This window comes from Salvelinus sp. IW2-2015, linkage group LG36 (genome assembly GCF_002910315.2).
Source record: "Salvelinus sp. IW2-2015 linkage group LG36, ASM291031v2, whole genome shotgun sequence".
NCBI lineage: Eukaryota > Metazoa > Chordata > Actinopteri > Salmoniformes > Salmonidae > Salvelinus > Salvelinus sp. IW2-2015.
This window is the reverse complement of record NC_036875.1, coordinates 15,544,070-15,570,753: the sequence shown is the minus strand read 5'-3', so window position 1 is coordinate 15,570,753 and position 26,684 is coordinate 15,544,070. Positions and strand designations below refer to the sequence as shown.

At 41.8% G+C, this 26,684-nt stretch overlaps 1 protein-coding gene across 1 annotated transcript in view; it reads right to left on the bottom strand.

The window, feature by feature from the left end:
- tns1b (tensin 1b) overlaps nucleotides 1-26,684 on the bottom strand; it is a 215,572-nt gene that overhangs the window by 81,017 nt on the left and 107,871 nt on the right. The window contains exon 5 of the mRNA XM_070437656.1: nucleotides 12,530-12,571. Within this exon, the coding sequence (XP_070293757.1) occupies nucleotides 12,530-12,571 (42 nt within the window). The remainder of the gene's footprint in view (nucleotides 1-12,529; nucleotides 12,572-26,684) is intronic.

Below are 26,684 nucleotides of genomic sequence, written 5' to 3'. Positions count from 1 at the left end.
GCGATATGGCCAAAATATCATATCACTGTATTTAAAAAAGATTGGATGGTAATGACTGTATTTAACAGTATTTTATGTTTTTGAATCATAAAAGTTCTACATTTTCTTTATGATAGTGCGTGACCCTAGGGTGGCAACACATATACTCTAAGTGATTTTAATGGATATTTCTCCATTCTGAATGGTTTAACTTCTCTAGGATAGGGGGCAGCATTTTCACTTTGGATGAATAGCGTGCCCAGAGTGAACTGCCTCCTACTCTGTCCCAGATGCTAATATATGCATATTATTATTACTATTGGATATAAAACAMGCTGAAGTTTCTAAAACTGTTTGAATGATGTCTGTGAGTATAACAGAACTCATATGGCAGGCATAAACCTGAGAAAAAATCCAAAAAGGAAGTGAGAATTCTGTGGCTGGTCAATTTTCAACTTATCACCTATTGAAATCCCAGTGGGATATGGATCTGTTTGCACTTCCTATGCCTTCCACTAAATGTCAACAGTCTGTAGTACGTTGAATGAAGATTCTACTGTGATGTGGGGCCGGATGGGAGCTGTTTTAGTCAGTGGTCTGGCAGAGTGCCAGTTCCTGGTCACGCGTATTCCACATGATATYGACTTGCATTCCATTACTTCTCTAGACACAAAGGAATTCTCCGGTTGGAACGTTATTGAATATTTATGATAACAACATCCTGAAGATTGATTCTCTCCTTACTTTGACAAGTTTATTCGACCTGTAATATAACTTTTTGAAGTTTTCGTCCGACGTTCGCCTGGATCTGCGCGAGCGTTTGGATATGTGTACTATACGTGCTAACAGAAGTAGCTACTTGGACATAAATAATGAACATTATCGAACAAAACAACAATTTATTGTGGAACTAGGATTCCTGGGAGTGCATTCTGATGAAGATCATCAAAGGTAAGAGAATATTTATGATGTAATTTCGTATTTCTGTTGACTCCAACATGGTGGAGAAATCTTGTTTATATCTGAGCGCCGTCTCAGATTATTGCATGGTTTGCTTTTTTCGTAAAGTTTTTTTGAAATCTGACACAGCGGTTGCATTAAGAACAAGTGTATCTTTAATTCTATGTAAAACATGTATCTTTCATCAAAGTTTATGATGAGTATTTCTGTTATTTGATGTGGCTCTCTGCAATTTCTCCGGATATTTTGGAGGCATTTCTGAACATGGCGCCAATGTAAACTGAGATTTGTGGATATAAATATGCACATTATCGAACAAAACATACATGTATTGTGTAACATGATGTCCTATGAGTGTCATCTGATGAAGATCATCAAAGGCTAGTGATTCATTTTATCTCTATTTCTGCTTTTTGTGACTCCTMTCTTTGGCTGGGAAAATGGCTGTGTTTTTCTGTGGCTATGTACTGACCTACCATAATCGTTTGGTGTGCTTTCGCAGTAAATCCTTTTTGAAATCAGAACATGTTGGCTGGATTCACAACAAGTGTAGCTTTAATTTGGTGTCTTTCATGTGTGATTTCATGAAAGTTAGATTTTTATAGTAATTTATTTGAATATGGCGCTCTGCATTTTCTCTGGCTTTTGGCCAAGTGAGACTATAGCGTCCCACCTAAACTCAGATTTTTGGATATAAATATGAACTTTACCGAACAAAACATACATGTATTGTGTAACATGAAGTTCTATGAGTGTCATCTGATGAAGATCATCAAAGGTTAGTGATTCATTTTATCTCTATTTCTGCTTTTTGTTACTCCTCTCTTTGGATGGAAAAATGGCTGTGTTTTTCTGTGGCTATGTACTGACCTAACATAATCATTTGGTGTGCTTTCGCCGTAAATCCTTTTTGAAATCAGACATGTTGGCTGGATTCACAACAAGTGTAGCTTTAATCTGGTGTCTTTCATGTGTGATTTCATGAAAGATTGATTTTTATAGTAATTTATTTGAATTTGGCGCTCTGCATTTTTACTGGCTTTTCCCCAAGTGGGACGCTAACGAAAAGCAGAAATTATCCCAGAGAAGTTTTAACTTCACCCCCACCAAAAAATCATAATTTTCATCATTTCTAGGACTTATTTTTAACCAAATATTGCAATTGCAATTTGACTTGCGATTTAGAGCAAAACACTCAGGTGAACTGTTGGAATCATGGAAATAGAATGACTATTCTATTTCTATAGTTAGAATATAATAGTGGGCACTTTGAATACAGTGTTGTTTGACATGGCAACGAATGAAAATGCCAGGGAGGAGTTATTGTGACAGGGTAGGAACTAAAGTGTTGATAAGTGTTTCCTAGGGGACCCTATAATCTTTGGCTACATTTAATGTTTTCTCTCTCTTAGCTACTTACATATTCTTGCTCTGCATATTACTCTTTGATTTAGAAGATACTGTTATACAAACAACATGATGATTTAAGTCTACACCATCACTGGTATTATCATGCAGTATAGCTAAATATGTTTGCGCTTACTCAGTACATTTATTAGCTAGCTAGCTATTAGCATTAGTGCTAACAATTAGCATCTCACAAGATTCAGGCCCAACTTGCTAAGAAAAGATAAACTAGCTGTTTGCAGATGTAAGAAACACACTAATAGTGTCATTATAGAACACTCGTGGATTTATATTAAGAAGCAAAGTGAAAACAGCATTGATGTCATCAACATTGTTGCATGTACTGCATTGACCATGCAGACTGAACGCAAGAGTCTCGTGGTCTAGGAACAACAAATGCACTCCTTGAGTGACAGGGGGCGTGGCTAGGTCTGTGTGGAAAGCGCCATGGAGAGAGAGAGAGCGGAGAGAGATGACTCAAGTAGCGAAGTAAACTATAAAAATGGACGTTACACACGGCGTATCACATTTAACAAACCAAACACTCAAATACCCTTATAGAAGATAAAGTATAAACCTAAACCGGTCCCTGCATTAATACCGGTATATCATAAAATACGGTATACTGCCCAGCCCTAGTCTGGCTAACCACACTAGTTCTTGGATCTCTCTTTCTCTTTCTCTCTACCTCTACCTCTAACCCTTCTCATCTTCTCTCACTCTCTTTCTCTCCAACCCTCTCTCTCTCATTAGTACCCTGCAGAGCCAATTTGTTTTGACAACTTCTATCCCTTATTCCCAAGGCCCTTTTCTTTAACAAGTCCCCCGCGTACACATGTGGCTAGGCCGATTGTAGCGACACAAAGTGTAGCCCCAACATCTGTGTCTCTCTCTCTCTCTTAAGCTAAATGCTTCAGTATGTCGGAAAGCAGGATGGCTATTCAAGTGGAGAGAGAGAGTCGCTAGAGGAGGACAGAAACAAATGAAAGAGAGAGAAAGAGAATGAAAGGACCATCATGGGCAGGACAGATGTAACCAACAAGGCGGACCAAAACAAACAGTCTAGTCTACAGCTTGATGACTAAAAACTAATAGAGACACTGTAAGACTTCGACGTTGAATTGTGGGAAAGTGATTGGTTCCTAATTAGTCAACAACAATGACTGTACAGTTTTATGAGTGTGTGTGTGTGTGTGTGTGTGGGGGGGGGGGGGGGGCTGTTCTGGTCACATTCCAGTACATACAGGCCTAAGTGAAATAAAAGTCTAACTATTTCCAAAATTTTCTCATCACAGAACAACAACCAACTCCAAATCAAATGTCCAGACAATGTTCACTTCATCATACTCCAATCCCCCCTTACACACACACACCTATAACCCCTTGAGCAACAACGAGGAGCAGAGTGGGTTTGGGGAGGTAGCAAGTGGGGGGTCTCCATGGAACCCTGATCAAAACCATCTGGGAGCCTGGCTTTACAAGCAGGCCTTACAAATTAACCAACAGAAAGAAAGAGGTGGGGAGAGAGGGAAAGGATGGGGGCTGGTAGGTCTAAAAAGAAAAGTTTCACAACAAACGACCCGAGATTGAACAGAACAGGAGGAAAGACGGGAAAACTCAGACGAAAAACAAAAAAGAGACACAAGACAAGAGAACAGGTCATTCGTGTAGCCTACCTCGCCCCCTTCACGGGTACCCCAACCCTCTCCCTCCTCCCTTCCCTCCATTCCTTCTTTCCTACCGTCCTAAACAGGTAGCCTGTACTCCATCGCCAAGCCCCCCGTAGGGAGGACAGACGTCTTCGCAGGGACCCTCCCCGGTTCATCTCTGGAGAGGAGTGAAAGTCTCTCTCTCGCCTTCTCTTCCTCTGTCCTTCTTTCGCTCTCCTGTTCCACCCTCCTCCACAAAACTCTCCCTTTCTCTTCCAGTGGAGGAATAAAGAAGAAAAAAGGTTTCCGCTATTTCGGTCGAGAGGTTCCAACGGGGCACCACATGCCTATAGCCTCCACCAGACTCCACAGAGTGTTTGCTCTCTTTCTCTCTGGGTTTGTTTTCTCCCTCTTTCCCTCCTTCCCTCCCCTCTCTCTTTCCCTCCCTTTCTCACACACACACACATCCTTGCCCCCCTTTCCCTCTCCAAACCACTCTTCCCTCCTTCCCTCTCCCTCTGTATCTCTTCATCTTCCCCCTCTTGGTCTCTACCTCTCCTCCCCTCCTCCCTCTCTCCTCTCTTCCATGCTGTGATTTTGTAACACTATGCCCCCATGTTCTTTCCCTCCCTAGGGTTAGACCCCTGTCAGCTGACATGCCGCCTTCACCCACTCTCTTCCTGCTCTTCATTAACCCCACTCTTTTCTTGCTCTTCATTAACACCACTCGCTTCCTGCTCTTATTTAACCCCTTCCTGGCTGTGTGTGTGCGCGTGTGTGTGTGTGTGGTGTGTAAATCATGGAGGGTCCTCTTACTTGTGTGACAGGACATCCGTATAGTTCTTGATAAGGGTAAACTAACTAACAGTCCAGATTGTCACAGGCCCAACTGAACGAGGTCAGAAACAACAGCAATACCCTTTGGCTTGACATGGAAATCACAGATGACCCCTATCTTGACCTAATCTCCCATGCTGTGATACCTCACTAGAGTTCTTCAATTATTGTTCAGCAGCATTTGTCTAGTCATTGAGCTTATGTCCCAGTCCAGGTAAAGAGGGGAAAAAAACAGATGACTAAACATAACAACAAAACACTAACAAAACTAGGACAGAGAAGTGGATATTGCACATGTAGTCATATGATAAACTCTGAGAGACTGAGGGGCCCAGGAACACTAGTGACACCGAAAGACGTCAGTGTAACCACAGAACTAATGCCCATGACCGGCCCTAGGAGCTACGTGTTGCAGTACACATCCCATGATGCTTTGGGCTTTGGCAGACACTTTCTTTTTCATCTGTACAGACTTCAATTATGCCCTCAGCTGGAAAAGTCAGACTCAATATGAATCTGTGCATTGTACTATAAGCAATACGGCACACACACACACACACACACACACACACACACACACACACACACACACACACACACACACACACACACACACACACACACACACACACACACACACACACACACTAAACCTTACCCCCACACACAACCTCCCACCTCACCCAACAGCCATACTCCCCCAAACTCGTCCACAAAACAAGACAAATGGAGCCAAAAGGTTGACTGCCTCCTCATCTCTCCTCATCCCACTCCTCAGACAGACAGACAGATCCTCACAGTTCATTTGTTTCAGAGGGATCTAACCCAGGATGTGCATCAGTCAGTAGATCAGGGGATTTGGCCCACAGTGAGGCCATTAAATTAAACACGGGATGCCAGTGGTTTAAGCCCCCAACATCAATGATTGAATCATAGCTATCTGATTACATCTGAGCTTTAGCAAAATCTAATGCATATGTATGGCCAAATAGGAATCCAAGTTGTAATAGTAAGTGTGTGACTCAGATTCATGAAGTTCTGCAGTAGTGTTGTGTTTGTGCCTGCGTATGTGTGTGTGTGTGTGTGTGTGTGTGTTGTGTGTGTGTGTGTGTGTTGTGTGTGTGTGTGTGTGTGTGGTGTGTGTGTGTGTGTGTGTGTGTGTGTGTGTGTGTGTGTGTGTGTGTTGTGTGTGTGTGTGTGTCGCTTTGTTTGATTTAGTGGGAGAAATACTGTAGACAGAAGATAAACTCACTCTGTTACCTGTGAAATTGTGAAATGTACAGTATGTATGTACACACATAGAAGTACACACACAAGATAATGGCTCACGTACATACGGTACATTAAGCATTTCCGAGTATAACTGACTGCAGACTCCCAATGGAACAAAGATAAAGTCTCACATCAAAATGATACGTTCATCCACGTTTCTCAACCGTCAAATTTCGAAGTTGTTGCAAACGTCAAAGTGTGAAGGGATTTTTTTAAAGATAAGGGATTCAAACTTGCAACCTTGGTAATCAGAGGCAGATGCTTACACCCATCTTCCATCCCTGTCCCCAATCCTCGTAGCAAATCCGAAGGTAATAGTGCTCAATGTTGCCCCTAGTGGTCAGTTTCCATGTCAACTCCCAATGTCCTCAGACATGGATGGACGTCAAATACTGACTTGTATCACTGGTGACCTGGCTGAGATAAATAGCATACAAGTCTGCAAGCATGCACAAACACACACACACACGCACACATAGCTCTGGATAGTGCTTAATTTTCCTCCTTAAATATGGGCTGCGTCTTGGCTTGGGTCATTCAACTTTCTAGAATTTTCCCTGTTAGTTAACACTATCAGTGTTTCCATTTACTGTGGCAATTGTGATCAAATCAATGCAATATTAGCCACTTTCAATGCAACATACTGAAACAAAACGAGCAATGCAAGAGATTTTGTTGAAGGCACAAAGTAACGGACTAGGATTCTATTGCGCACGACTCAGCCTGTACTCTACACAGACAGATGCGGCATAACTAATCAGAGCGACGGTAGGCTTATATCAAATCAAATCACATGATATGCTTAATTACAAGCCCTTAACCAACAATTCAGTTTCAAGAAAACAGAGTTAAGAAAATATTGACTAAATAAACTAAAGTAAAATAAAAAAATAACACAATAAATTTATACAGGGGGTACCGGTAAGGAGTCAATTTGCGGGGTACAGGTTAGTTGAGGTAATTTGTACATGTAGGTAGGGGTAAAGTGACTATGCATAGATGATAAACAGCATGTAGCAGCAGTGTAAAAACAAGGGGGGGTCAATAAAAATAGTCCAGGTGGCCATTTGATTAATTGTTCAACAGTCTTATTGCTTGGGGGTAGAAGCTGTTAAGGAGCCTTTCAGACCTAGACTTGGCGCTCTGGTACCACTTGCCGTGCTGTAGCAGATAGAACAGTCTATGACTTGGGTGACTGGAGTCTTTGACACTTTTTTGGTCCTTCCTTTGACACTACACTGCCTAGTATAGAGGTCCTGGATGGCAGGAAGCTTGGCTCCAGTGATGTACTGGGCTGTACGCACTACCCTCTGTAGCGCCTTACAGTCGGATGCCGAGCAGTTGCCATACCAAGCCGTGATGCAACCAGTCAGGATGCTCTTGATGGTGCAGCTGTATAACTTTTTGAGGATCTGAGGACCCATGCCAAATCTGTTCAGTCTCCTGAGGGGGGAAAAGGTGTTGTTGTGTCCTCTTCACAACTTTCTTTGTGTGTTTGGACCATGATAGTTTGTTGGACACCAAGGAACTTGAAACTCTCGACTTGCTCAACTACAGCCCCGTCGATGTGAATGGGTACTCAACTACAGCCCCTTTTCTTGTAGTGCACGATCATCTCATTTGTCTAGTGAAAAATAGACCATTTTCATAAATGGATCTGTGCCATTTACTCTGAACTGGACTGTTTACAGCTGTGGTCGTGAGTAGATGCACTTGTTTTGAGATCAAAGCACGAGCTACATGTAGCCATGTGTGTGCATTTTGTTCATATCCTTTGCTAGTTAGTGAGTTATTAGCCCAGCTATAGATAATTTGTAGTCAACAATTGGGGATTGATTGCTTCATACAAGAGCACACAACTTGTACATTGCTAGACATCTTTGAAAAGCAAGTCAGATAAAGAGCTTTTTTTTGTCTTTAGTGTTGTATTTTGAGACAGGCTTGAATAAGCTAAGTAGCCAGTAGGCAGAGGGTAGCATACTTTGTCTGATTCTCTGCAATAATGGTTTGGGAATAATAATACGTTGTATTTTGTAAAGTGGTTTCTTGCATCAAACAACACAACAACATTTTCAGTCACCTCCTTGTCTGAAGGACAAGTGGATAAACAGATTAATGTCAAGCCCTGCATGTTTTTCAAAAGTCTCATGGAATGTAGGCCTATATTGAACACCACACATTGGCTGCTACTGTAGGCTGAATGATAGAACAGCTATTGCCATGTTAAAATGTAATGGGATGCATTTTCTCCACAGTTTTTTTTTAATGGTAGGCCACTCTGGTAGCCTGGTAGGCCTACATTATGATCAAATAGCCACAGTAGCCTGATTGGCCACTGTTAAAACTGTCACTTAAAGTGGGTACAAGCCTCAGCGTTCACAGTAAAGTGTGCTGGAAGTTGCACAGAACTTTCACAATGTTCAATTTTGCACTCAGCAGATGTGAAATTTGCTCAGTGCCTAAAAAAAATTGAGGGAACATTAGTCATAAGTCCCAATCTGTAACGTGATACTTCCTTTCGCAGACTAAATAAGACCCATTCCAAACCCAAAAGGAAGCGTGTCATATGCTGTATGCTTGGCTATAAAACGTGCATGGCTGGCTCTGTACTGGATACTGAATACACCATAAAAAACATACATTCACAAATGCAAACATACAAGACACAACACAAATGTAGTAGTAGTAACTAATACAGACAGTCTCTCTCCCTGTATGTGTGTGCGCGTGTGTGGGTTAGTTCATGCATGTGTACGTGTGTGTGTGCGTGCATGCATGCGTTCGTTTGTTTATGCATGTGTTTACATGTGTGTGTCTGTGCGTGTGTGTCTGTGTGTGTGCACATGTTTGTACGTGTGTGTAACAGCAGGACAAAGCTCAAAGGGTCTCACTACCCCCTGAGGTTGTGTGGTCAGTGATACACCATCATATGGAATTCAGCTGAAGAGAGACTAAATGTTTATTTGGATCAACGCAGAGTGCATTTACTCATACACAGCTGTGACTGGATCACAGTGTGTTTACATGTACACTGCATATTGCATTCAGTTGTTCAGTTTCTTTGTGTTTATGTGTATTTGGTTATGTTCTTTTATGAACGAACACAATAGATGAGTGTGTATGTACAGTACCAGTCAAAAGTTTGGACACACCTCCAGGGTATTTCTTTATTTTTACTATTTTCTACATTGTAGAATAATAGTGAAGACATCAACACCATGAAATAATACATATGGAATCATGTAGTAACCAAAAAAGTGTTAAACAAATGAGATTCTTCAAAGTAGCCACCCTTTGCCTTGATGACAGCTTTGCACACTCTTGGCATTCTCTCAACCAGCTTCTCTCAACCAGTCACCTGGAATGCATTTCATTTAACAGGTGTGCCTTGTTAAAAGTTAATTTGTGGAATTTCTTTCCTTCTTAATGTGTTTTAGCCAATCAGTTGTGTTGTGACAAGGTAGGGGTGGTATACAGAAGATAGCCCTATTTGGTAAAAGACCAAGTCCATATTATGGCAAGAACTATCACGTTTTAGGGAAGACCCAGATGCAGACTGTGTCGAAGTAACAGAAGTGTATTACTAGAACAGGGGGCAGGCAAAACGACAGGTCGAGGGCAGGCAGAGGTCAGTAATCCAGATCAGAGTCCAAAAGGTACAGACCGGCAGGCAGTCTCAGGGTCAGGGCAGGCAGAGGTCAATCAAACAGTGTGGTGTGAAAAGGTACAGAAAGGCAGGCAGGGTCAGGGCATTCAGAATGGTCAAAACTGGGAAAACTAGAAAACAGGAACTAGAAACAGACAGTAGCACGGGGAAAACTGCTGGTAGGCTTGACGAACAAAACGAACTGGCAACAGATAAACAGAGAACACAGGTATAAATACACTGGGGATAATGGGGAAGATGGGCGACACCTGGAGGGGGGTGGAGACAAGCACAAAGACAGGTGAAACAGATCAGGTTGTGACAAAGAAGAGCTCAAATAAGCAAAGAGAAACGACAGTCCATCATTACTTTAACAGATGAAGGTCAGTCAATATGGAAAAATATTCAAGAACTTTTAAAGTTTCTTCAAGTGCAGTTGCAAAAACCATTAAGAGCTACAATGAAACTGGTTCTCATGAGGACCACCACAGGAAAGAAAGACCCAGAGTTACCTCTACTGCAGAGGATAAGTTCATTAGAGTTACCAGCCTCAGACCTTCATGTTCGAATTGCTGCAAAGAAACCACTACTAAAGGACACCAATAAGTAGAAGAGACTTGCTTGGGCCAAGAAACACGAGCAATGGAAATTCGACCGGTGGAAATCTGTCCTATGGTCTGATGAGTCCAAATGTGAGATTTTTGGTTCAGATCGCAGTGGCTTTGTGAGACGCAGAGTAGGTGAACAGATGATCTCCTCATGTGTGGTTCCCACCGTGAAGCATGGAGGAGGAGGTGTGATGGGGTGGGGGTGCTTTGCTGGTGACACTGTCAGTGATTTATTTAGATTTCAAGGCACACTTAACCAGCATGACCACCACAGCATTCTGAAGCGATATGTCATTCCATCTGGTTTGCACTTAGTGGGATTATCATTTGTTTTTCAACAGGACAATGACCCAAAACACACCTTCAGGCTTTGTAAGGACTATTTGACCAAGGAGGGTGATGGAGTGCTGCATCAGATGACCTGGCCTCCAGAATCACCAGACCTCAACCCAATTGAGATGGTTTGGGATGAGTTGGGCCGCAGAGTGAAGGAAAAGTAGCCAACAAGTGCTCAGCATATGTGACTCACCACCTGGATTCGGTCTTATGTAGAAACATTTGAATTGTTTTTATTTTTTACATTGAATAAAATTAGAGACTCATAGCTACAAAATGGTATATCATACACTGCATTTGAGGAAACAATGGGAAAGTAATTATGTTTTGAAAATTGATCAACTTGTAAACTCACTTTTGAGAAAACCGTCTTTCAATGTTTTTGTACAACTATTGGAGAGCCCTTCTTTGTCTACACCCATTCAGCTTTGTTCACACCCACTTAAGCCTTAGCTCCACCCATTTCTTTAAGGGTTGATCCAAACACTCTGTACTAACTTGCCAGCTACTTCCAGACATCTAAGAGAGAGAGAGAACAGCTCACAGAACATTAATCGCCCTATCACGTTCAGAGCGCACGCTGGCTCTGGCCAATAAGTAGGGTTGTTCCGACAACTCTGACCTCACAACTACAGTCAAGCACCCATGCGAACTGGCTAACATTGGCTAGCTACTTCCAGACACATAATGAGAGAACACCCACTCTGACCATTTTACTCGCCCTAGCAGAGCTGGTTAGGCTTTTTTCATGTTATCCAGAGCGTTGGTGACTGTAACTGTGCTACTGGCAACAATTGAATTATGCTTTGTTGCTCACGTTTACTGACACCAGACATATTCAACAGGTGTCAGCATTCAAAAATGCATCAGTTATTCTGCGCTCTGGCGCACTAAGACGAGAGTCTTTTGTTAGAAATGTACCTAGGTAAACAATGAATCCCAACGCATGACATAACGTTAGTTAGCGAGCCAGCCAACTAACGTTAGTTAGCTAGCTAACAGTACACTTTAACTTGAAATGAAATTACTTTGTCAAAATTAGAGTGGAGTCTTTTGTTAAGACATGTAGCTAGCTAGCTAAACAGCGGGAAGGTTTAACTTTCTGTGCTAAACCAACTAGGCTCGTAATTTAACAATTTATTCATATTTACAGATGGCATACAAGTTTGATATTAAGGCACATGAAAGGTCACATGTAAGAGAAGGCATTTCTGCCAAAAAACGCATTATGTTTAAAAAAAAWTKTTTACGTTCAAACAGCTCTCCTGTTAAGTTGTGACTTGCGACATACGCCTAGTTTCCTGAATCGGGTCACATATGTGGGAACTCCTTCAAGACTGTTGGAAAATCATTCCTCATGAAGCTGGTTGAGAGAATGCCAAGAGTGTGCAAAGCTGTCATCAAGGCAAAGGGTGGCTACTTTGAAGAATCTCAAATATAAAATATATTTTGATTTGTTTAACACTTTCTTTGATTACTACATGATTCTATATGTGTTATTTGATAGTTCTGATGTCTTCACTATTATTCTACAATGTAGAAAATAGTACAAATAAAGAACCCTGGAATGAGTAGGTGTGTCCAAACTTTTGACTGGTAATGTATATTATGCATATATCTGTTGTTTTTACCTGAGCAACAAAAAGCCAAAAGTATTGTGCATTGTTAAGAGCTTAAAGTCTTGGTCAAGATTCTTGGCTTGTATCACAATGATAATAACACAATGGAGCAAAAGCATTCCTCATCCCTCTTTTAATGGTTTGAGTTGTTTTAGCTAGAAAAATGAAATAACACACACCCAACCAAATAGAATATAAGATGCAGCTCAAACTCACCATAGTCTCTACATACTTCAGGGGTATGTCGTTACCAGGTGCCTAAAAGAGTAAACGGAGAGAGAGAGAGAAAGGGAGAAAGCAGGAGCGAGAGCGAGAAAGAGAGAGAAGGTGAGACTACTGTAAATTCAGAATTCAGTATACAACCTGCAATGGGGAAGCTTGGTTGTGATAACACCTTTTATAGACTGTTTGCAGTAGCACTGTTTAATATACACTACTTCACACATGAATGGCCAATATCCTTACTATGGGGGGGGGGCTGTATCACATCCGGCCGTGATTGGGAGACCAATAGGGTGGCGTCGTCCGGATTTGGCCGAGGTAGGCGTCAATGTAAATAAGAATTTGTTCTTATCTGACTTGCCTAGTTAAATAAAGGTTACATTTAAAAAAATATATATAAATAATAAATAATTCTGTGCCAATGTTTATCCCACAGTATGTGTCATAATCAGACCTAGGGCAAAAAAAATTCTTTCAATTACTAATGTGCAGTTGATTTAGCTCGGTTGGCACAACAGAACCAACAGTGCCAAAAATGCAAACCCCACCCAATGTAATTGAAATAAAAACAAATAGTATTTTGACCCAGGTCAATCTTCTGTCATGTCATATTTCTATAGTGTTTTGTCTGAAAGGGTGCTTTTCGAGGGCCTAGAATTCCTTAGTGACCGAGCTGGGTAAAAGTGGAGCTGGTATACGCCTTGAGTGCGTAGGAGCATCCATAAAACCTTTGAGGTAAATATTTACACTAGGGCCTCTATTTTCAGCTGGCGTTAAGGCGACGCTAGTGTCAAACGCACGCTCTTTGGCAACTTTGACCAGCGCTATGCTATTTTCCAACCCCTACTTTCCACTTTCATCTGTTGGACCTAACTGTCAAATCGTAGCGATCAGCTTGAAGCCTGGCTATTTGCCTGTTAGTCTACCTTTCACGTGGCAAAGTCACGAACAGGCCATATTAACGGTGATGGTAGACTAATCTTATTATTTGGGCAATGTCCAATAATCGAAAATGCAGTGCATATAAAAAATGTGAATGCAAGGTGTGTAGACAAATATGTCCATGTTGAAGCCAATAAAAACAAACTAGATTGGCTACATGTTTGTTATAACTAGGCTTATTGTAGGGTTACTGTATTTATTTAATAAACTATCTTCAATGGATGGGACAAACATCTATGCCTCCTGCCAGAGAGCCCTTAGGCCTATGCGTGCACACATTGCCTTATGCTCATGGAATGATAGATGTGATTTATGATATCATGCTTCTGACCTGATCCTATTTAGAAATATTGTGGCTGTTTTAAAAAACACATTGATTGTTTTTCATTTAATTTGATTAAAAACCAATCTCATTAGAAAGATTCACCATCCATGGGTTTATGCTGAGAAATGGCTCAAATGGCTCAAATGCAATGCAATTTTGTCTGCTATTTCGGAAGAAGTGCAAAAATAATCTGTAAGATGGTTCAATGAGGTTTGTATGTTTAAAAAACATTTTGGATCAGTATAAAGGTGAGTGGGTATTCCCCATTTCTCTATATATTGGATCTTTGTCCAGCTCCTGTGAAAAGTTTGCATTTGTGTAAAACCCTCCATAGTCTAAGTTGCCGTGTCTATATTATACGCCCACGGGGAGCAATTACAGTGGCTTGCGAAAGTATTCATCCCCTTGGCATTTTTCCAATTTTGTTTTTTTACAACTTGGAAATAAAATAGATTTTGGGGGGGGGTTGTATCATTTGATTTACACAACATGCCTACCACTTTGAAGATGCTAAATATTTTTCTTGTTAAACAAGAAAATTTGAGCCTGCATAACTATTCATCCCCCCAAAGTCAATACTTTGTAGAGCCACCTTTTGCAGCAATTACAGCTGCAAGTATCTTGGGGTATGTCTCTATAAGCTTGACACATCTAGCCACTGGGATTTTTGCCCATTCTTCAAAGCAAAACTGCTCCTGCTCCTTCAAGTTGGATAGGTTCCGCTGGTGTACAGCAATCTTTAAGTCATACCACAGATTCTTAATTGAATTGAGGTCTGGGCTTTGACTAGGCCATTCCAAGACATTTAAATGGTTCCCATTAACTTCACTAGGGTAGGGGGCAGCATTCGGAATTTTGGATGAAAAGCGTGCCCAAATTAAACTGCCTGCTATTAAGGCCCAGAAGATAGAATATACATAGAAAACACTCTTAAGTTTCCAAAACTGTTAAAATAATGTCTGTGAGTATAACAGAACTGATATGGCAGGCGAAAACCCGAGGAAAATCCAACCAGGAAGTACTATTATTTTGAATGGCTGTTTTTCCATTGTAAGCCTATCCACCATACAAAGACTTAGGACCCAGTTCACGAGCTCCGTGACTTCCTCTACATGTGGCCAGTCTTTAAGCATTGTTTCAGGCTTTTACTCAGAAAAATGAGGGAGATACTGCACTTTCAATCAGTTGCCAGTGAAAATTTCCATTCATCAGCCATGCGCCCTGATCGGGAACGCGCCTTTCTTGTTTCTCCTTTCCTATTGACGAAGCTTTTGTCCGGTTGAAATATTATTGATTATTTATGACAAAAACAACCGGAGGATTGATTTTAAACATCGTTTGGCATGTTTCTACTAACTTTTATTGTACTTAAAAAAAAACGTTTAGTCTGGAATTAGTACACGCGCCTTTTATTACTGGACAAAACGCGCAAACAAWAAGGAGGTATTTGGTCAAAGAGGGACATTATCGAACATTTATTGTCTAACATGGAGACCTTGGAGTGCCACCAGATGAAGATCATCAAAGGTAAGTGATTCATTTTAATGCTATTTCTGACTTTTGTGACACTCTCCTTGGCTGGAAAATGGCTGTATGGGTTTCTGTGGCTAGGTGCAGACCTAACATAATCGCAAAGTGTGCTTTCGCCATAAAGCGTTTTTGAAATCTGACACAGCGGTTGCATTAAGGGGAAGTTTATCTTTATTTCCATGAATAACACTTGTATCGTTTATCAATGTTTATGATGAGTATTTCTGTAATTTGATGTGGATCTCTGCACTTTCACCGGATGTTTGTTTGAGACAATGCATTTCTGAMCATAACGCGCCARTGTAAACTGAGATTTTTGGATATAAATATGAACTTTATCGAACAAAACATACATGTATTGTGTAACATGAAGTCCTATGAGTGCCATCTGATGAAGATCATCAAAGGTTAGTTATTAATTTTCTCTATTTCTGCTTTTTGTGACTCCTCTCTTTGGCTGGAAAAATGGCTGTATGGTTCTGTGACTAGGTGCTGACCTAACATAATCGCATGGTGTGCTTTCGCAGTAAAGCCTTTTTGAAATCGGACACTGTGGTTGGATTTAAAAGATGTTTATCTTTAAAATGGTGGATAATACTTGTATGTTTCAGGAATTTTAATTATGGGATTTCTGTTTCGAATTTGGCGGCCTGCAATTTCACTGGCTGTTGTCGAGGTGGGACGCTACTGTTCCACTTGTACCAGAGAGGTTAAACCAGTCGAGTGTTGCTTTAGCAGTATGCTTAGAGTCATTGTCCTGCTGGAAGGAGGGGAACAGAGGACTAAATACATGCAGTGTGATTTGGAAATGAAAACCAGGTGTGTATGGAACAAGGCAAAACAAATGGAAATATGAAAAATGGAGCGGCGATGGCTAGAAAGCCGGTGACGTTGATCGCCGAACGCCGCCTTTTTTGGTTACTACATGATTCCATATGTGTTATTTCATAGTTTTGATATCTTCACTATTATTGTACAATGTAGAAAATAGTAAAAATAAAGAAAAATTGTGGAATGAGTAGGTGTATCCAAACTTTTGACTGGTACTGTATTTGTTTTAATATAAAACATTGTTTTACCCCTTTTTCTCCCCAATTAGTAGTTACATTGTCTTGTCCCATCACTGCAACTCCCGTACGGACTCGGGAGAGGAAAAGGTTGAGAGCCATGTGTCTTCCAAAACACAACTCTGCCAAGCTGCACTGCTTCTTGACACACTGCTCGCTTAACCCAGAAGCCAGCCGCACCAATGTGTCGGAGGAAACACCATACAACTGGCGACCGGGTCAGCGTGCATGCGCCCGRCCCGCCACAGGAGTMGCTAGAGCACGATGGGACGAGGACATCCCGGCCCGGCCAAAACCTTTCCTAACCCGGACGACGCTGGGCCAATTGTGCCCTGAGTCTGGGTCTCCCTGACGCGGCCGGCTGTGACACAGCCCGGGATCAAACCCGGGTCTCTAGTGATGATCAAACCTGGGTCTCTGCGGTGCAGTGCTTTAGACCGCCGTGTCACTCGGGAGACTCTGTAAATACACAACTTGAAGCAACCGCATATTTAGCCATGGAGCATGTTCTGATTGGCCAGTGAGGTATAAAGCCTTGACACAACTTGTTAATTTATCAAAACCCAGTCGTTTTGTGCCACCACCAGCTACTGCGCACATAATTTCAGTTGTGAAAATACAGATACGCACCCTCAAATCTGTAGCGGGACTGCCAGCACCAAGTTTGTTAAAATAGAGCCCTAAGAGACACATCCCTTCCGTTAGCCCAGCCCAGAGACCATCTCCATCCCCACTGCTGCAGCACACCCATCACAACCATTTACAGCCATGGAGAGAGTGAGAGAGAGCGAGTGAGAGAGCAAGCGAGAGCGCAAGAGAGAGAATAAGGAGAGGGTGAGAGAGAGAGGAGAAAGAGAGAGTGGGGAGGAGAAAGAAGAAGAGAGAGGGAGAGAGTGAGGCGGGGGAGGGAGTGAGAGAGGGGGAGGGAGAGAGAGAGAAAGAGGAGGAGAAGGAGAGAGAGAGAGATATGTCCAAAAACATTGTTTATTTATAATGACCCAGGCCTCAAGGAATCCATGATGTCATTGGTCAGGGTGGCTCTGGCTAGCTTCAAATTGTTAGAGTGATATGAGGAGCCAAGGAGAGGGACGATAGCCTATATAAACACAAACAAAGTAAGAAGACCGGAATTCAATAGTAAAGCAGTGCGTATCAAACAACTAGCGCTGGCTTCAAACAACTAGGACTTGGATTAATATGGGAAGTATGCTTCAAATGTATAATACAGCTACAGACACCACCAGGTAGGATAAGTGTGCATGTGTGCAAATTATCCTTCTCATTGACTCAAAAGGTTACAGTTAAGGGTTCATAGTTCACAGAACAGAACAGTTCTAACACTAAGGGAACAGTCCAACACCTCCTTTGGGGAGTATAGCCTACAAAACCCACCAAGTTCAGACAGCGCCTGAAAGAGACAATACTTGGTCCTGCGTGGATTATTTGGTAAGACTGTGGGGCTAGCAATACCATGGTTGAGGGTTCATTTGCCAGAAGGATCACATACAAAACCTGTATGCACTGTACTGTAAGTTATTTTGGAGAAAAGTATCTGCTAAGTTTAGTTTAGTTTATTAGGATCCCCATTAGCTATTGCACGTACAGCAACTACTGTTCCTTGGGTCCACATAAAATGTACAAATACATGACAAAGTACAGAGACAACAAGAGACAACAAAAATACTATTTACACAGTATTCATATATACATATTAATATTATTATATACAGTACAGTTAAATTATATATTTAGAAAGAGGAGAGGCACTGKGATACAATACACTACATTACCAAAAGTATGTGGACACCTGGTCGTCGAACATCTCATTCCAAAATCATGGGCATTAATATGGAACAATTTGACGAACTGACTCAGTTGCCATGTTGAAAGTCACTGAGCTCTTCAGTAAAGCCATTTTACTGTCAATGTTTGTCTATGGAGATTGAATGACTGTGTGCTTGATTTTATACACCTGTCAGCAACGGGTGTGGCTGAAATAGCCRAATCCACTCATTTGAAGGGGTGTCCACATACTTTTGTATATATAGTGTATGTTAAACTTGCTTTTGCCTGAGTAACCTCTGGTGGCAGAGGATTCCACGATGACACGCCTCTATACATAACTGAGCAACGCATTAAATCTGTTTTTGGTTTGGGTACCGTGAAGAAACTGATATGTCTGGTGGGCTATGTATGTCTGTTTAAAGTGCATGCAATATGATTATACAAGTGGTTAGGCATTTTCAACACACAAATATTTATTAAAAAGACCAGAAGAGAAGTAGTCAATTTCTCCACAACTCTCAACCATGCAAGACTATCATGCAAGTTGTAGATGTTAGTTCTGTGTGTGGAGATAAGGTGGAAGGCGTGCTGCTTTGTTTTAAGCTAGCTGCAGCTTTGCTAGGTCTTTCTATGCTGCACCTGACCATATTACCGGACAGTAATCAATATGGGACAAGATCAAAGCCTGAACAAGTAGTACAGTTGATCTTTGTGTCAAAAATGCAGAAGATTTTTTTTATAACAGACAAACCTCTCCCCATCTTCACAACAACTTTGTCAATATGGCTTGGCCATGAAAACTGACCATCTTGTTCAATGGTTACACTCTTTCTCCAGTTGAGGTTTAGGTCCAAGAGAATGCTTTGAATCAAAACAATGCTTTTGGTTTTAGATGTGTTTAAGACCAGTTTATTGTTAATTACGCATTCTAACACTGACTGTAACTCCTTGCTAAGATAGAGATGTGAGATTTTTTTCAATAAGAAATTATGATCAATAACATCAAAGGCTGCACTGAAATCTAACGATACAGAATATAACACCATAACCCAAATATGAGGAAAAAGTCAAAAGATCGAAACAACAAACTACAAATAATAAAATACACTACTGATCCAAATGTGGGGGTGTCACGCTATCTCTGGTTGGCCAAGTTGGTTAAATTGTCTCCTCTAGTGAGAAGGCGTGTCAGCTAGGGGAAATTTATTGGTAATGGACAAGAAAACACGTAGTGATCCTCGCAACAGTACAACTAGTCTGTGAATTTGTAGCCAGGCCAAATTCCATGGCCAGACATTTTCTTCCCAAAACAATGTTTGGCCACACCGCCCTATTGTAACAGCAGTGTCTGTTCCCCTGATCTGGCCTATACTGTATAAGGAGAGCCTGGAGTCTAGGTACCGAACAAAGGCCTGTGTGAGATCATACTGTACACACACATACTGTAAACATGTGTGTGTACAGTACTCATGCTTTTACATGGTTTTCATTGTGTAGTGTCACAGTATGTAGAGGTCCAACTCACAAAACACAGCTGGCTAGTAGAAAGACAGATGTGGACTGGCAGTGAAATGGTATTCCAGCCATAATGTTACACCGTGAAAACTATGACAAAACAGACAGAGGCTCGCTATGAAGTCGAAAGTTAGATTGAAAGGTGTGATGTCATAGACTGGGTTTACTTACAGAGGAGTTGGGACAACATAGACTGGGGGTATGAGGTCATAGACACTGTGGTGTAAGGTTAGAGGCAGAAGATGTGATGTCAGAGAGACTGTTGGTATGATATCATAGAGACTGTGTGCATATGAGACTGACTGTGTGTGTGGTCCCATAAACTGAGCGTGCAAAAGGTCATAGAAACATGTGGGTATGAGATCATAGAGACTGATAGGGTATGAGGTCATAGTGACTGAGTGGATATGAGGTCATGGAGCAGTGATCATAAACTAGATTCAGCCGCGGGCCGATTTGTTATTTCGCGGATGGTCAGGATGCCCGAGCATAATGACAAATAATTGACTGCAGAAGTCCAAACAGATATAATAATTTCAAACCTTGCTTACATTTGTAAACGATCACATAGATTATGTGTGGGAATACTTTGGAACAGATTTCCTAAATTAAAATAACTTAGAGCTGATTTGCTGGTGTTTTTACAGTTTATGTCCAACAATAAATAACTAAAATATACAGTACACATATATTTTTTTGCTCAGAATACCTGGGGGGCCTAATAAAAACACACGTGGGCCAAATTCAGCCCGTGGGCCACCAGTTGAGGAACCCTGTCATAGAGACTGAGGGGGTATGAGGTCATAGAGACTGGGTGGGTATACTCCAAGTCGATATTAATGTAATAATAAGAAATTCCCCTCAACCATGCCCACAAATTGAGGAAAACAAATATTTTTTCCCATTTTTCCCACTGTAAAAGAGTCAACGTCGTCATCAATTTTTTTTGTTCTACAGAAATAACAAAACGTGACAAAAAAAGCTGCTGCGTTGTTCAATGTACGTAACCAGCTATGTGTGAAAACATTTCATCACAGGTAAGACATTTAACTATTTTTAGCTGTATAGTCCGTTTGTTTGTGTTGTTGGTCTTGGCTAGCTTAATGTTCTGGTAGGTAGCTAGCTAGCACTCACTCATGTGGCTGCCAGCACCATCATGAAAAGGGGAATGAGGGATAACGGTACAACATTACGTTTTTCCAAGTAGTGAGAAAAGTCGGGAGCAGGCAATGTTGAAAAGTAATCTTTAGACATGTTGTACTTTTCATAAATGTAGTTTTGTAATTTACTAAAACAAGCAGACAACAAGAAAATTGCGTTTGAAAAAGGTCAAGTTTTTGCTGTGAGCCAATGGGGCGACCCAGGTAACCACATATTGTTTTCTCCACAGGCGGGCATGGCCGCGACATTCTAATACCGACTGGGACTATGAGGTCAGAAAGACTGAGTATGTATGAGGTCAAAGGGACTGCGTGTGTATGAGGTCCTATAGACTGAGTGGGTATTAGGTCAGAGAGACTGTGGGTATGACGTCATAGACTGAGAGGGTATGAGGTCAGAGAGACTGGGTGGGTATGATGTCAGAGAGTCTAGAGACTCGGTGGGTAATAGGGTATGATGTTATAGAGACTGAGTGGAAGGTCATAAAGACAGAGTGGGTATGAGGTCAGAGAGACTGATGGGATTTGATGTCATAAAGACTGAGCGGGTATGAGGTCAGAGAAATAAAAGATATAGAGACTGGACACCTGACTTAATCACATAAAATTGCAGTGGGTCTGTGATAAGTGTGTCTGTGACATAAACATGTTAGGCCAGTACACAGAGCCTCCTTTGATATATTCACATAACTCAAATAATTATAAGTCACCCTAGGAAGCGCCCAAGAAGAAAGGTGCAGTGAAGGGAGTTTCCCAGTGTGAGGACACAAATATACCCAAACAGAGTCTCCTTGGAAATGACACACAGCTAAATATAATCACCAGGCCAGCTCATTTAGATGCCACATCTCTAGTGAATTCAGCTAGAAATGGCCAGTCTGGATCCAAACCAGGAGCTAAACTTTGTGTGTGTGTGTGTGTGTTGTGGGCAGACTCATGGCCCAGGGTATGTACTACATCTCTCATCTCTTTCTCCCTCCCTCCTCCTTCCTTCCTCCCTCCTTCCTACTCTTTCCTACTATCCTTTCTCCCTCCTTCCTACTCTCCTTTCTCCCTCCTTCCTACTCTCCTTCCTCCCTCCTTCCTACTCTCCTTCCTCCCTCCCTCCTTCCTACTCTCCTTCCTCCCTCCTTCCTTCCTACTCTCCTTCTATCTTTATTATATCCCTATATGGTCACCTCAATTTTTTTTGCTAGACCATGGTGCTCTTTTGAGATTTCAAAATACATACTGTACCATCTGTGTTGGCCTACGTTTTATGAATACATCCTGTACAGTCACAATATATAATAACTCCTCATGATTCTGTGTGTATATGTGTCAATTGAACTGTTGATACTAAAACGTTGATTGACAATTCATTTTGTTTTTGGTTTGAGCAATGTCATTCCAAGTTTTTTTTTATGAAAAGGAGAGATGAAAAGCATGGGTGAACCCAGAATCACAGGCTATTTACCCCTAAATCATTTTGGAAAGCCTAATTTGCGAAGTTATGAAACACGTCAAAAACGTAGACGTTTTTTAAGGGTTTTCACATTCTTTGCATTGCATTCTACAGATTTATGCCCCAATGAAAATTCCTCAATCCATGCAGGTTCAAAAATGTATCCCATCAAGGGAGCATGTGCTTTCCTTTACATTTATTACTTGGGATTGGAAGGAATTGCCTGTTTCATTCACACGTGTGACCCCATAATCATTTGTTTCTAGACAGAAAGCAGTATAGTTATGGTAGAGAGGGAAAATGTACAATCGTCGAGTTGAGTAAAAGGATCTAACACTACACTGCCTCCTGCTGGTGATGATAGGAACTGCAGTCTAAATACAAAGCAAGGCTACTGGAATTCAGGCCTAACCAATCCCTAGTGTCAAACTCATTCCATGGAGGGCCGAAAGTCTGCTGGTTTTTATTATTTTCTTTTAATTTGTGTTCAATGAAGACTCAGACAATCAGGTGAGGGGAGTTCCTAACTAATCAGTGACCTTAATTGACCAATCAAGTGCGAGAGAGGAGTGCAAATCTGCAGACAATCGGCCCTCTATAGAATGATTTTGACCCATGTGCTCTAGACCCTACCCTCTTGGCACTTGTGTAGATCTGAAAGGATTGGATGGGTGTATTTTATGGCAGAAATGTCACCTTTCAGAACTACATGAAGTGTGTACTGGGGTTTACCATCTAGGGGCTGTGTCTGGACAGCATTCAATGGTTTAAAAATGTAACTTCAACCCCCCCATGCTTTCTTAAACCACGGAGCTCAAGACATCTTTCAACTTCTCACACATAAATACACTTTTATTTATGCTTCTGTCAACAGCATTGAACATTTACCTTAGTTTTGGCAGAATCATGAGGGAGGCAACAGAAAGAAACTGTTTGTTTACTAAAAAAAGGACAGGATGGCTGTTTGGCAGGAAACAAAGTAGATGTGAGTTTCCTGTCAAAGCCCTCTTATGTCTGACACCTAAAAAGGCAATGCTGTTTCGCCTGTCTCAAAGCTGCATCCAAGCCAATTACAGGTTGATTTAAAACCCTTAGTTGTCGTCCAGACTATGCTGAATATGTGACGATTAATAATAAAGAGCCCTTCAAATTCCTCATGGACTGTTAAGGGAGCTACCTGGCACTGTCCCCAGTATTAAGAATATAATAGTTGGTGGGCGAATATCACAGACATACTGCACCACATACAGAAAATTAAAGACATTTTTTATTTCAAGCAAGTGAATGGAGACAGAGACAAACACGCACGGACCTATAGGCACAGTCGCTCTGACAGACACAAATTTAAACATGCAAACATACATTTTAAATACACACACATTCCCCCCTAACACACAAACTGTATCAACCCCACCACACACAGGCGCAATTTACCCACACACGCAAACATCTGCTAGTCTCCCATGCTTAACAGCCCCATCTGCAGCGTTTCACAGAACATGGTTTAGAAATGTAAACATAAACGATGATGGAGAGAGGAGGGGGGAGGTGGTCTTTAGCTCACACTCATACACAATTCTGGGCCTACGATCTCATGGTGGGTTTCTATGGAAACAATCCAATGCTGGAATTCAAAACTGAGCCATGCAGAGCTGTGGGAACCTCCTGAGCCAGCAGTGTCCATAAACGACCTCTGACCTCTCTCAAAGTTCGCACTAGGACCCGGACGGACGGAAGTCACACGCAGGCCAGCCAGATCGACCCATCCCAAATGGACTCTTCCGCTCTCTCTGTTACATAACACATGGCATTCTGGTATGCACGAGAGACTAGGGTTCTGTGATTATAAACAATTGTGGGGGACGACGACGACACACCAGTGGGGACGGAGTGATGCTAGTCTGCTCATTCTCACTCAGTTTGGAATGTGTTCTCTCTTTTCTCTCTCTCTCACCCTTTCTTTCTCTTCTCTCYTACTCTTTCTCTCTCCTTCTCTCTCCTGTCTCATGTCCTATTATGGCTAACAGGGTTTGGCCACTGATACAATCACAGCAWAAACAGATGATGATATAACCCAATGGCCGATGAGGACTTCCATGACTTCCAATCTGAGCCAAAACTATGAGGGCTCTGTGTTTTCCCCCATTGTTTGTTTTCCTGTGTACAAATATGCCTAGCTGTCTCTCGCCTTGTATATTTGGACGGGTCAAAGAGAGAGTGAATCAAAATGTTCCTGAAGAGAACAGTTCTACACGCAACTTAGTGGAGTCCAGCTGTATCCATATACTACACAAAGCACACYATTGCTGTTTTACCTAAACTCTTGYCCTCCAGGGACTTTCATTTTGAAGTCAAGGCTCTTATTGTGAAAAAAAAGAACACTAACCAGAAAAATCTTTCATATGGCCCAGCTTCAGCTGACACAGGCACATTAACACACAATCAATACTTGTCATCAATACTAGTCGACATCTTTCAGTGCATTATATAATGTGTATGTACAGCTGAGAAACATCCATCTTTCACTTGGCATATACAACATGGACGGCCAACCTTACGTGCTTCCCATGTATATGCACATGCCTACGAGATAGGAATCACATAATATTATGGGATACTTGGTCCTGTCCTGTATACAGAACGTAATATGGCATATCAGCCGAGTATGTGCAGCTGTAAACACTGGGCTAATTGAAAAGATCTTGCCCATCTCTGCGCCACAGTTAGAGTCATTACACAGCAATGCACTGGCACGATTCCCCAGCCGTGGTTTGTGTTGGTTTTGTGTGTGTGTGTCTGGATGACGTAGGTGTCGGAGGCATTGACTGAGAAACAGCTCTGAGTGGATGCAGGTAAACACAAGCCTGAAGGGATTGTTTAAAGGTGTATGTGAATTATTACGTGTGTGAGTGCTGCATGTGTATGTATGTCTCTGCGTGTTTCAAACCTAAAACCAGTTTATTATGTTCTGCTCTCTCTCTCTCTGTCTCTCTCTCTCTTTCTCTCTCTTTCTCTCTCTCTCTGTCTCTCTTCTCTTTCTCTCTCTCTCTTTCTCTCTCTCTCTGTCTGTCTCTCTCTCTGTCTCTGTCTCTCTCTCTCTCCTGTCTCCTGTCTCTTTCTTCTCTCTCTCTCTCTCTCGTCTCTGTCTCTTCTCTGTCTCTCTTTTCTTCGCTGTCTCTCTCTCTCCACACTCTCTCTCTCCACACTCTCTCTCTGGGAAATTAAATTGCAGGCCCAGCGTTAGTTAACATGAGGGCACGTCTCAGGAATGTACTACCCAGCATGCCCCACTCACCTCCAAGCATGGGAGCATGGAAGTCCCGCTGGGGGAGCTATCGCCTCATCACTCACTCTGAGGACATCCTTATCGCACCATGATCACACCAGAGCTTCCACAAGACAGCTCGCATTGGACACCCCACTCTCCAACACACTGGAGTCCACAGAAATCTATTGATGCTATTGATCTCTATGCTGTAGTGCCGGCTCTATAGGCTACATCCCTTTGCTGGTTACGTCCTAACTATGTATTTCACCCTCACATAGGGTACTGTACTCTCAACTCATGACTTCACTATATGGACCTCACTCTCACACACTCTTCCTAACATGACAGTCACAGCATCCGCATAGTGTCTTCATGTACATCAAGTTAAAGACTTATATTCTCTGGTGTGTGTCTCCCAACACACCAAATCACTAGAATCACAATAAGTGACTTTATTTGTAAAAYACTATGTTAATTGAACCCCTCATCATTTTAGCCATGAAGCGATTATGGTGATCTTCCCTCTGTTCTGCACCTGGACAACACAACTGTCTAAATCAGATCTCTCTCTCTCTTTCTTCTAGAGGTGAGGAATTCACCAAACATGGAGCTGCCTGGGATGGGAGGAGAGAAGCATCCTTCAGCCAGAGAGCAGCCAATGGCTGAAAACACACACACAAATACACACACACACGGTTGCGCAAACACACACAAGCATACACACACACACACACGCGAACACACACATACACACACAATTTATCCTATATACAATACACTTTGCACTTCACAACARTACAGCTTTACTACTATTTTACTTACCTATGGCTCATACAGTACCACTGTGTATAACAATCAAACAGCACATTTGAGTTCTTCCCAACCTAATAACAAATAATAACGTTTTGAGAACGCTAATAAACTGCCATGACATGTAGTGGAATGCAGTGTTGTTTCTGCAGGGTTCTGTTAAATGTATCATCCAGAATGGAAAAGAGGAGTGAGTATAAGAGGTGCAGGAGCGGTGTATTATCAAGAAAAGTGGTGTGGGGGTGGGAGGTGGGAAGTACAGCCCTAAGAGGGTAATCCCTCAGCAGCTATCCAAAATACCGC